Genomic DNA, 12,957 nt, shown 5'->3' with positions numbered 1-12,957 from the left:
TGGGGTACCACTGAGCCCTCTGACCCACCAGCCTGGGCTCCCTCTTACACTGTGCTGCTGTGACAAGCTGAAAAGCCCTTCAAGCCTGCACTTTCACCAGCATTCCCACAGGTAGGGACACACCTAGCTGTAGTTACATGCAGGCTCTCTAACCACCAGCCTCCCAGCCTAGGACCCCAGAGCAGTACTTTCCTGCCCTGATTAAATCTGGCCAGTATATAGGTTTAATACCCGGTCAGCCTCTCCCTCAATGTGAAGAGGACCATGCACACTTGTAGTAACCAAGCTGAGATTTTCCCCAGACACCTTGGTCAAACACACACTGGTTTGGATTAAAACATAAAATAAGTTTATTAACTACAAAAGGGTAGATTTTAAGTGATTATAAGAGATAGCAAACAGATCAAACCAGATTACCTAGTAAATAAACAAAACCGCAAACTGAGCTTAACATACTAGATAGGTAGGAGATAAATTAGTAAATTCTCACCCTGGTGATAAACAGGCTGGTAGATTCTTAAGGCACAAGCTGCCTTTGCTTCGCAGCTTGGGTTTCCCAGATTTTCATACACAGGCTAGAAATCCCTTTAGCCTGGGACCATCATATCCCCCCAGTTCAGTCTTTGTTCCTCAGGGTTTTCCAGGTGTGGTGTTGTACGGGGAGTGATGTACCATCATGGTATCATTGCTCCCTTTTATATCTTTTCCCCACTTGCTGGAAAGCTCTTTTCCTGTGACCTGGGTCAAACAGTTCCCACTATGTAGTGCTATCTCTGAGAGGTTTCTATTGTACACAGTTCCTGGGCTAATCCTTGTGCTTTTGTGCATTTCCTCAATAAGCCACTAACATTGTTTGGCCTTTTTGCTGTTGTACCTGAAAGGCTGTCTGTGGGTGTTATCAACTTCACATGTTTCAGTAATACATACATAGCCAAACTTCGTAACTTCACATACGACGATAGCACATACAATCCAATGAGCTATTAATGTCTAACAGATCAAGACTTTTAGAATGAGACCTGACAAGGCATACTTTGTGCAAAACATAACCTAATTACAGAATAGTGGTGAATAAAGGGGTGCCAGGGTGTCACAGTGGCATTGTCAGTTTATGGGAATCCCATTTCTCTCTATGCATGACACAAACAGAATACGAAATATAGTAGACACCAGGAACCCACCCCGCCCATCCACTCTCCCACCAACTAGTCAATGTTTGGTGCCACTGAGTGTTATAATGGAGTTTCTGCACAGCTGCTGCTATGTCTAGACTTGTGAGGCTTTGTGGGCCTGTTATTTAAATTGAGAGGAAGGAGGGTTATGGCACTGGACTGGGACTCGAGATACCGAGTTCCATTCCCAGCTCTGCCACATACTTCCTCCCCGTGTGACCTGGAGAAAGTCACTGAACCCCTCTGTGCCACACTTCCTCAACCGTAGAACAGGGACAGTACAACTTCTTTTGTCCATCTTATCTATTCCGTTTGTAAGCTCTTCAGGGCAGGGACTACATGTATGTACACTGCCTACGTGTGCGTACACAGGGATCCAGATCTCAGCTGGGGCTGCTAAGCACAACATTCCCCAAATAATTAATAATAAAGTTCTGGCAATTCCAAACACTGATCCACAACTGCTCACTGGTTTTCGTTGCAGGTTGGGATGTTATTCTTCACTGCAGACTGTGAACGTGGGGGAGGGAGGAGATTCCCTATAATTCAAAAAAACTGCATAAAAGACAGTTTGAGTCCTTGTGGTTGTATATTTCCTTTAATTAGTTTATGCACAGTGCATTTGCATGGAGGATGCACAGCATGTGGACGGACTTAATTAGGAGAACAATGCATTCCTTTTAAGATAATGACTTGAGGATTAGGAAAATTATTATTCCAGATCCATCCATGGGTCATTTGAGGTTCAGTATCCGATAAACTTTTAAAATACATTAAGGTCAGCAGTTTGGATACAGTTAGTAAGTCACTTGATTTTACTCTTGCTTAAATAAGTAATTATAAATAGTGACTGCATCTGTCAACCAAATTACAAAACAGCTTGGGTCATGATAGCATCAGAGAGAGACAGAGAAATATGCTACCACACAAATATGCAAAGAGACAGACCTGCCAAATTGATCTACTGGACCGGCCAGCAGACGTGACATTTATTTGAACTTGCACCTGCACTTTCACAAGTATGTCACCTGCTGCTGTGGTGACCAGGGAGGAGAGAGATCACTTGGTCCTGTCCCCTCCACTGGGCTTTCATCTCAGATGTGCAACTTCTCCTTTGTAGAGATGTCCAGTCCCATGGTACTGAAAGAGAATTAGATAAGCCATTAGGAGGCTGTTTGATTGTCTACGTGAAATGAGAGTTGATGGCTCGCAAGTCCATTTCCTAGTGAACAGGTGCCCTCTTTCCAAGGTACAAGTGCTAACCAACAGCCTTGTTAGCAGACTCAGTAGAGAGGACAAGGAATGAATGGGCACAACCTTACCCCTCCTTCCATCAGGTGAGCAACCTAGGTCAATGCTGAGTCACAATGGGAGGTGACAGAGCTCACCCTGCTGCTGCCCATGCTGTACCTGTTCTTGGGATGGGCAGAGGACTTCAGGCCCTGGGGCTGTGGTGGCTAAAAGAACACTGGGATCACAATTGGGCTTGTAAGGTCAAACACTAATCCAGACATGGAGTAACTACAAATGACAGCAGTACCCAAACCTGCGTAAAACAGTAAATGGTGCAAAATACATCATTAAAATAAAACCAGTGAAGCAAATGCTGCAATAACCATCCAGACAGGCAAGATGGAAGCCACTCTGAAACCCTCCCCCCAGCTTTACCACTATAGGTTTCTGTGGATGTCAGATGAAAGCAATTTTCCATTGTCTCCCACTTAATATCACTCTGCTCTCATGGGCATGGGAGATCTTGTTTATAGAGGAACTCAGACTGCTCCCATTTCTCAGCATGCCCCAGCCAGGGAAAGAGGCCCCTGGTATAATGACCATCTTTACAAGGACTGAATTTCCCAGCCTGCCTTGAGCTACAGCTTAACTAGCAGTAGTCTGGGAGCAAGTCCTGTCCCAAGCTCCAAGTAACAGTTTCCCCACCACAGGTGAGCTCCATGTGTGGAGTGACTCTTCTCCCTCAAACTCCCAGAGGAGCTGGATGTGAAGGCCACATCCAAAGATGACAGGTGGGAAATTCAGGATACTTTTGTTGCTTGCAGCACACGGTGACTACAGCAGCTCTTCAAGTCTTGACCACAGTGAGGAGCGTTGACCCTTCAGATGATATGAGAAGAGGGGAGATAAGCCCCATCCTGGGTCTTAAAAGCAGAGCTGTTGACAAGCAGCACCACATTTGCCAGAGATCACCCTCTCCCTGTCAGCGAGGGCCTCCCAGTCAGCTCTCAGCAGCATAAACCTTCGCTTTAAAAGGAGAGAACCAATTTGGAAGGAGGACGAGGTTGGCTCTTTTGACAGCTTTAAATGGATCCTGTTTAACAAACATGGTATTGCTTCTCTTCACTTGCCCTAGAATGATAAGGAAGTTTTCTATTCAAATGCAATGAGTGTGAATTAAGCAGGGTGTTTCAGAAACACAGACAACAAAGGCTTGGTGAAACCATCACATACAATATTACTGTTAAAGTTGAGTAAAGAGCAGTTTTGGAGGAAGGCAGACAGGGCTGCTTCCTCACATACCTCCCATTAAAAGCCTTTGGCTTGGGGCAGCCATCTGTTCACATGCACAAAAATCTGCATTTCACATGCAGGAAAAGAATAGGAGAGAGAAGAAACTTCAAAGCAGTGTTCCCTGGTTTTAGGCAACTCTGCCCAAATCGTCCAACTAAGTGAAAGGAAATGACATCAGCACTGACTGAACTTCATGTTGGCAGCAAGGAAGTGTTACACAGGTGAAAGGAAGGGGCTTTGGCTGGACCTAGAGGGTTCATAGGTTTGATGGAAGGGGAGAGAATACTCACATCCGTGGATTTAGGCTCCATTGGAGCCACTGTGATAAGAAGCACTGGCTTTTAGATGAGATACAGAACCCCATCCACCTGCAGCTGATGAAAGGCAGCATGGTAATTTTTGCATGAGCCAGAGCATCAGCCCAGGTTTCTCTGTATGGCCGAATTCTGACTTGAGTAGTTATCAGCTAACATCCTAAGTTCCCCCTGTTGTTTTAGTTGGAGATGCTGTCCCCTGTTTCAATCCAATGAATGAGCAATAATGCTTGTGCAAAACGGCTGCCCCACTCTGGCCCTCAAGTGGCTACATTTCAGCAATGGGTAAATGAACTCCGTATATGGTGTATTATAGACTCATCTATATAGGTTCTCATACAGACTCATCACTGTAGCACTCCCCTCTTAGAAAGGAAGGGGGAGTAACATGGGGTCTTCTCCAACCCACAGGAGTGGCAACAAGGCCTCCTAACCCTCAGGGGCAGCAGAGGTCCCCTGTAATCCCAACAGAGGCAGGGATGGCAGCGCATGGCTTCTCTTTACTTACCCCAGCAGCCAGTGTTGATGGTGGGGGATGCTCACTTCACTCTTCAACTCTGGTCACACAAAGACCCTGGTAGTATTGGTGTCCCTGGGACCCCACAGAGCAGTTGGCCCCTAGAGGAGTTCATAGTTAACACCCTATGGAAGTTCCTAGAGGAGTTCACATATCTCAGAGCAATTGTTTCGGGTTCTCTGTAGACTCAGGCAGACAGTGCACCAATTACGCCCAGTTCTCATACACTTGTGAAAGGATGCCATGAGATCAACTAGTAAGCACGAGTGGGTAGGGCCTCTGTCTTATGACTCATCTAAAAATGGCACTTCCACTAACATAGCACCAAAACGCCATAAGTGGGCTATCAGACAGTGTAAAGTGTGTGACCTACTGAACACTCCCTCGTGCAACACCTGGTCCCAGCACTGCTTAATTTACAAGATCCAATAATCTCACAGCCTGAGATAGGACAAGATGCAGAGATAACAGGCTAGCAGTCTGCACAGTATATTAATGTGTGTGTCTCGTTACTACTGGGGAACATCTGACAACATCATGCCAATTTTCTGCAAATTGCAAAACTGGTCCATGGACGAACGTGGGTTTGGGAATAACCAGGGACTGGTGCAGAGAGGTAGTTTGGTTGTGCCATCCATCACTTCTACTACCAGGAGCTGCAGCTTTGATTATTAACTGGGCCAGTCAGCTAGCTATTTAAATGATTCCCAAAAGTCATTAAGAGCCCAATCAGATATGCAGAGCCTGACTAGCATAGGAATGCAGAGAGGGAATTATTTGCATAAACTATACTTTAGAGGAAAAACTCTATATATTTCATGTTTCAGGCTACGAGGGTACCTGGATTTAATGGAGTATTTCAACAAGCAGAGCCTGAGCAATGCTAGGCAGCACATTAAACATGGAATGGAGTAAAAAACAAAATGCCAAACAAGTCAATACAGGGAGGAGGAAAAACACAGCCATCCCATAGCTGTCAGACTGCAGTTGGGTTCTCAGCAAGTGAATCCCATCTCAGCAGCCAGACTCCCTACTGAAGAAGTGTAGCCAAGAGACTTACTTTACATACCATAGTAATCTCCTGTCCTTATTCATAGCTTGCAAAGATGAGCTAATGAAACAAGTAAAGATGTGGATACACACAACTGTCAGAATGTGTCTGCACCCAGTAAGGCACATGGCAAGCTCTGCTCACAAACACATAGCCCTTGGATACACAACCATGCATATACTTTGAACACAAACATCTGCTTTAGCTCATAAAGCATGAGGAACAGAACTCTCAACTTTCTGCTCTAAAATCACTGACTCGTCCCTTAGTTATCATGAGTAAGACATCATATTATCTCTTTTGTACACTGCAACTATTGGAGGGCAAGAACACTAGAGAGTTAAGCAGGTCTGAGTCCATTCAGTAGAGGGCAGTGCTGTGTGCACATACCCCAAAATGGTACATCATGACAGATCTGTCTTATTGGTGCATTTGTGGCAGTCACAGAGGGGTCTTGACTTGATGCCTTCCATGCAGTACTCCAGCTGTCTCATGAACAATACCATGTAAGATCCTGAGACCTGGTATGGAATTTGACCCCACAACTACAGTTGTCTACCATCATGCAGGTTAGGTCATGGTGGATCAGGGGGTGGGATTATTTGAGGGGTCTCACCCAAGAATCTAACTCCCCCCAACCCCTCTGCAGGTTTAAGTAGACCTGCAACAACTGAATTCTGACAAACTGTAAATCCCTCCCCAATACCCACAACCAGGAGCGCTGGAACAATTTGTACGGTGGGGGTGCAGACAGCTATTGCACCAAACTGTAAACTCTGTATATGATGGAAACCACTTCTAGCCAGGGGTGCTGCCGTATCCCCAGCACCTCTAGTTCCAGCACCTATGCCCACAACTCAACCATGGTTTCCCCAAAAGTGGGCCAGGATTCACGACAACTAGAAATCTGAGCTTAATAACAGAATATGAAGGCAGGTGGACGTGATCTCTCGTCATGCTTCGTGGAGATCTACACAGGACCTGCTGGGTTCAGAGGTGAGAGCTATCAATTCTGTCACACTGACTTTATGGCCTTATGGTTAAGACAGATGACTAGGAGCCCTCCTAACCTGACTAGGAACCAGTAGCCAAGGTATCTTGGGGCTAGTCACTGAAGCTTTTTATGCCTCAGTTTCCCTGTCTGTAAAATGTGGAGAACGTATAAGTGATCTATTCCATATGGGGGATGAGATTAGCTCGCTCATGTTTGTAAAGCACATGGAGATCCTCAGAGGGAAGGTGGTATAAGGAGGGCAAAGTACTATTATTACTGAAAACTCAGCTCCTCCTGGGAAGTTATTTAATTAAAACAATAATGCCACTGGGCAAGTGTCTAATGAGCCAGCTCTATACAGTATGTTTATATTCTTTTAAAAAGAACGATGCTTAAACTAGTGGCAAAATACCCCTCCTTTCTGCTAGCCCGGCCCTCTGTGCAACCACGCATCAGGCTGCACAGTAGTTTGCTGACAAATTGGTTCATGTTATAAAGACAATAAAGGCATCAAGTTACTTAGCACTCCTTCCCCCTGGAAGCAGCGAAGCTCTTGCAAAGAGCGATTGCAGGGTTTGGGGGGGGGGGTGTGGAAAGACAAGCCCCAGAGACCTATCAGCCAAGGCACGGATGGCTCCAGCCCCCGCTTCCTGGCAAGTTCAAATTGCTGCACTGACCTCATCGCTATGCTCTCGTCAGTTTTTTTATGGCAGGTGTCTATGGTGAGACCCCCCGTGGGTCCTGCAAAGTGTTGTCTTCCTCTTCCTAGAACTTTATCACCACACTGTGCTGCCAGGCACCATGAGAGAGAGAGGCACTGAAATGTACCCATGGTTCTTCATGGTCTGACGTTCAAAGTGTAACAAATGGAGATGAAGGCACCCTCAGAAACCCATGTGCATAGGGTAGATAGGAAAGAAGGAGCCAGTGAGTGGCCTTTACTACAGAGGGGCTCAGACTGCAAACTCTGGATCAGACCTTGATTTCTAAGACCCCAGCATTAGTGAGTGTTTGGATCTGGGTTTTGGCTCCATAAAAATGGAGACCACTCACAAAACTCAAATCTAGACCTACCATTAGCTCTTATTTCCATTCTACTCTGCTCAAGTTTTTGTCGTGTGTCCACCACTGAAATATCTGAGCAACTCCCAATAGTTAAACGCCATTCAAGGTGACTTACGTCAGTCAAATTTCCTCTCCACTCCACCCCACGGGGGAAATGAGGTACGTGAGATTGTGTTTGTTCCTGAGGTGACAACAGACTATTAGCTGCTGTGTAGGAAAGCGAGGTCAATGGCGTGGGATTGACTTTTAAACCTGAGGGTGGAGAGCTCTGTGATTGTTCTGAGCTCCAATACAAGTAAATGACAAAGCCTCAAGAGAGCCCCATGTCCTGCCCACAAAGCTCCATCTTGGAAGCAGGCAGTCTCATTGTTCCCAGGTAACAGAGCTAACACAGGCAGTTGAGGTTGTGGAGTGCAAGACAGCCCTATAGACATGCTGAACCCAAACCACTGGGGCCTTAAAAATAAGTATAGAAACCTTAAATCTGACTCAGTATTCAAAAAGGAGACAGAGGAGTGAGCAGAGAACAGCAGTGATGTGCTCTTAGTAACTTGTGTTACTGACGGGGCACTGCTGCATTCTTTCCGAGGTGTGTGCAGTCAAGCCAAAGCCTCTCCCTCACACTAATCGAGGCTGGAGGTAATGAAAGTGTGTGTGACTGAGGTCATACTGTCACTGGATATGATGGGCCACAGTCGCCATACTTGCTGTCAGTGGCAGACTGATTGCTTTGTAGCTGATGGCTGGGTGAGCATCCTTTTCCAAAGAGAGTCCAGAAGGATTCCTAGACTGACTGCAGGCTAACCTGACAACTATGGGCACATACGTCCTGGATTGATGGAGATTTCAGCAGCATGGCAAGTCCTTCAAACTCTTTCCCCTCTACCTAAAACACAAAACCTCCATCTTGCTTGGATCTTACTTCAGCCAAAACTCTTTCATTCCTGAGCTGGTTTCAGCCAGACACTGTCATTGCTGGGTGACAGTGGTGTTTATGCTGGATATGAAGAATAAACTGAGTGCTGTCTACATATTTTTGGCCTTTGAGCCCATGGGTTGCGCATTTTCCCCTACCAGTTGCATGCAGATATTGAACAACACAGGAGAGAAAACTGAACCCTCTAGAACGCCAAAGGTGAGAGCAGAAGAAAAGTTCCTCATCGCAACCTTCTGGGAATGGCCCCAGAGGAAGGATTAAACCCATTTCCCTTTACCCCTGCCACATCTCTTAAGCCAGACACTGGAACTGATGATGCAGTGCATGCATAGAGGACCAGCACTGACATTCAAGCTCATCATCACCATTTCTGAATGCATGGAGGTGTGAGGACGTTACAGGAGGGCTTTTGGTTTGGCCCACTTGCACAACTCAGACCTAGATGATGGTGCAGGCTTTGACCATCCCCCGTGTTTGGGGAGTTTTGAATCTGGGGTTTGGTTTCAGCCTCTCCTCATTAAAGGACTACGGATTTCAGACACGTGTCTGCTGGTTCAACACACCGAAAAGCACTGTGGGCCTTCTTGCTTCAAGTGCCACAAGTTTGGATCCTAAAAGAGACTTGCTTAAGACTGATGCCCCTGAGCTTCCTAACTGCCCGTTTCCAAGGTGGTCAACAGTGACTCTGCGCACACCAACCCCTAGGCACAAATACTAAGGTTTGACCCAGCAAAGCACTTAACCATGTGCTTGATGTCAGTGGTGCTACTCATGTGCTTTGCTGGATTGTGGCATTTGTGGGCAACAGCTGTTTGGGAGTTTGCACTTGTCCCTTGCCTGTTCCTCTGGGGATAAAGGGGGGCGTAATTCCTTCCCAGGAGGTGACTCCAGAAACCTAGGGGTAGAAGAATAATCAAGAGAGAAAATATTTCCTCCCAAAGCAGTTATCAATCATTACATGATCATTCATAAATAATATATTCGGAGCAGGTCAGATTTTAATATACTGGATCCAAACAGCATTTTTAAAGCCCCTCCAGCCCCTGTGAGCTTCAACAAGCCCAGCAAAGCTCTTTAGTGATCGTAACAAATGTGTCAGGCTCTACCCTGCTATTGACTCACTTTCGGAAACATAAGTTAAGCTTTAAATCTATATTTTATATATAATCAAGCAGCCAAATCAGCCTTTTGATATAGAACCCAAAATAGCCGCCATGTCTTTATCTTGGAAAGCAGCAGGGCCAACAAAGCGACCGCCAGGGAAATGACAGTTCTTCTTTATTATCCTCCCTGATAGGGGAGATGAGGAGATGGGCGCTATCAAAATTTCTGGGCCTTTTTGATAAAAAATAATTTAAGAGAGAGCTCTGCAGGAAGTGCAGGAAGGTTACAGATTGAGCAATCGCCCCTTGAACCCCTCCTTAAAAGGTGCACTGGAGACAGCATCTGAAAACAGAGCACATGTGCCAGTCGTGCACGTGCAATACTAAAGGGACCCTATCGGGTTAAATATCACATGAAAAATTCCCTTCCCCTGGTGACTAACAATATCTCAGACCATTAGAACTGAAAGGGGTTGCTTTTGTCTGTATAAGTCCACGTGTAAGATCTCTGGAGGTGCAAATGTGTCTAACTATAAATGCAAAGCAAAAGTAAAGGCACGGTCTTCTGAGCCATCCGGAGTTTTGGTTCAGCCCATTATAGAGTTTGGGATCCAGATCTGAGCTTCTCCAAAATACAGAGAGGTTTAATTTTGGGGTTGCGGCTTGGCTCCATCTTATAGCCAGCTACAGAAATAAAGAAAACGATATCAAAACTAATTAAAGGTAAAATGGATTTATGTTTAACTTTCACCATTTAGCCTGGTATGAATGCCCCACGAATCAATGCATTTTTCTCTGGTATGAATATCCCACAAATCAACAAGAGACAGGAAATTTAAAGTTGAGGCTGGCACCTCCATCCATAATTCACGCTGTCATGGAGCGAGAATGGGAGGAAAAGACCCAAAGGGCACATTCTAAGTATTTGGAAAAATTGGGGCAGAAAGGGTGATGCTAAAATTTTTGCCATAGTCTCTGGTCACCTTATCCCACATGGACTCTGGCAATGTTACAGACCAACACCTCACTATGCTCACTCTCAATGGACTTTACACTAGCTCCTAGCTCTCTCTTTATGCCAGAGTCCTGGAAACCAGATCAGCAGGAAGACAAAGGTTTTTATGTTTATCTGCTGCTTCTTATGTCAGTCTCCCATTACTGCAAGTTGCTTCCAAGCCATATGGTTGTCACTTTGGAAACTTTTTACCTTAAAGGTCTGATCTCAACGTCACACTCAGTCACTGGGTACCAGAAACAATGTCATAAGACTGTCATGTCCCCATCTCTGTATCACAATGTCATGATGAGAGCACATGAGAGAAGCTAGTTGGGGGTGACCTAATTAATTATCACAAGGTTTCATTCAGAAAAGCCCTGTTACACTGACTGCAAGGAGTTTAACCTGGTTTCTCCACTTAAGTTAACTCATAAAAATGTAACAGCTTCACCGCCATGCCTGCCCCAAGCAATTCCCCAAACTTTATATTCAGAAAGAACAGGGTTTGTTTGGTTGTTTTTTTAAAACATGTCTCTTGGTTCTGTCTGGGAGTTGAAGAGGAAATATCATGCAGAAGGATAATCTGGCTGAGTGGAAATAGCTAAACCACTTGCATAATAGACTGTTCTGCTGAGATTTCTCCAATTTGGATAAATTCCAAAAGAGATAAAGCCCTGGTCAGTATGAGAGTAGGAAGCTGAAGACTGAGGCCAACATTTTTCTACTTCAGTTTTTGGGTCCCCAACTCTCATTTTCAGAGGGCAGGTATAATATAGCAATTTTTTTTTTTTTTTGGAAATCAGTCCTCTTTACGATGTCTCAATTAGGGCCCACAAAAATCACAGCCTAGAGAGAGAGCACTTACAGAACACATTTGATCATAACTCCTATTTCCATAGCCCTGCTATTTCAGCAGCAGCAGCAGCTGTACCCCTGCACAGCTCAGCCAGTGCACCTCAGTCCTGACTCCACAGCACATTCTATTCTTCCAGCCCCCAGATTCTCCCTCGCTGTACCAACACTATTCCAGGCCACGAAGAGTCATGAAAAAAAGGCCACCAGTTGTCTTGACTGGTGCCCTGGTTTTGTGATGTGCCCAGCAGGGACTATTAGCATATGAGACCGTGAAACTCACTTCAGCAGAGATTAAACAAAAATAAAGATTTTGACCCCCGGGCCATGCCTCCTGACCATGAAAACAGAGGTCATCAGAAGAAAAGAAACTAGAACTAAAGGACACCTATTTGGTCTTGTTCACCCCTGTCCATTACAGGATTGTCCTGCACAGTGCTTCACCCAAATCAGTCTATAATAGTATTTGTGCACCAGGCACATCACCACATTTTGTCCATCATTTACCCCTCCAGTGTGCATTGTTAAAAGTCACAAAGGCTGGTTAATTAGCCCCTCATGTCTCTCTTCGTAACCCATTGCCTGTCTGGTAGCAAGCAAGGCCAACTACACACACGCGCACGTCCTCCCCTCTGCAAAAATAACAGAGAGGTTCCTCCTATGCAATTATAGCTGGGCGCCCCCGAATTCTGATCTCGAGCATTTAATGCTCTCTCTCTAGGGTCTACACAATCCTGCTCTAATTTTGCCAGAGGCCTTTGTATCAAAGGCCAGAGCTGTGTGAAAGGTGATTTAGCAGAGATGGAGTTGGTGATTATTTTCAAAGGAACTGCTGCGGCCCCACCACGAGGGACACTGCAGCGCCTAGATAGGGGGCCCTTATCATAGTTTCTATTCTCAGATAAGATTATGTTTCCTTTTTTCATCCTCCTTCCTGAATCTTCTTGATAATAATTGGGGGCCGGTTTAATCAAGAAGGTTGAAATAACCAAAAGGGTTACGAAGGTGATGGTGGGGTGGACAAGGAAGGGGGCCAGAAAAATGGGGAAGGGTTGTGGGGGGGCGAAGGTTTCTGGTCTGGAAAGTTGGGTCAGAGTAACTAAAACAGAAATCAAGCTAGCAGAAACAGGGTTATTTTGATGGGAACAGCTGTTAAACTGCAACCAAACAAAAAGCACATGCAGCCAATGTTCTTGTGGTCAATCGTCAACAACAAAAACAAAGCAAATTGTTCACATGCCTGGGCCGCGGCCTAACCAAATTAGAGCAAAAACTGGACAAGGATAAGGTGACATTCCACCTCACAACAATGGGCTAGCCCTTTTGTGAACCTGTCCTTTATTTTATTTTTTTAAACAAAAATCATTTCTATGAGATAAGCAATATCAAATTAGGTGAGGGGGTGGATTTGGTGGCAGGGAGTCAGGGA

At 45.3% G+C, this 12,957-nt stretch overlaps 1 protein-coding gene across 2 annotated transcripts in view; it reads right to left on the bottom strand.

Moving 5' to 3' along the window:
* Positions 1-391: 391 nt before the first annotated feature.
* Positions 392-12,957, bottom strand: part of EEFSEC (eukaryotic elongation factor, selenocysteine-tRNA specific) — a 223,086-nt gene continuing 210,520 nt past the window's right edge. For both annotated transcript variants that reach the window (XM_073351382.1, XM_073351381.1), the window contains one exon: positions 392-2,312. In XM_073351382.1, coding sequence (XP_073207483.1) covers positions 2,262-2,312 — 51 coding nt within the window. In that variant the 3' untranslated portion in view covers positions 392-2,261. The remainder of the gene's footprint in view (positions 2,313-12,957) is intronic.

This window comes from Lepidochelys kempii, chromosome 7, assembly GCF_965140265.1.
Source record: "Lepidochelys kempii isolate rLepKem1 chromosome 7, rLepKem1.hap2, whole genome shotgun sequence".
In the NCBI taxonomy this organism is placed as follows: Eukaryota; Metazoa; Chordata; order Testudines; family Cheloniidae; genus Lepidochelys; species Lepidochelys kempii.
Note: the sequence above shows the minus strand (reverse complement) of the source record. Positions and strands in the feature narration are given on the sequence as shown.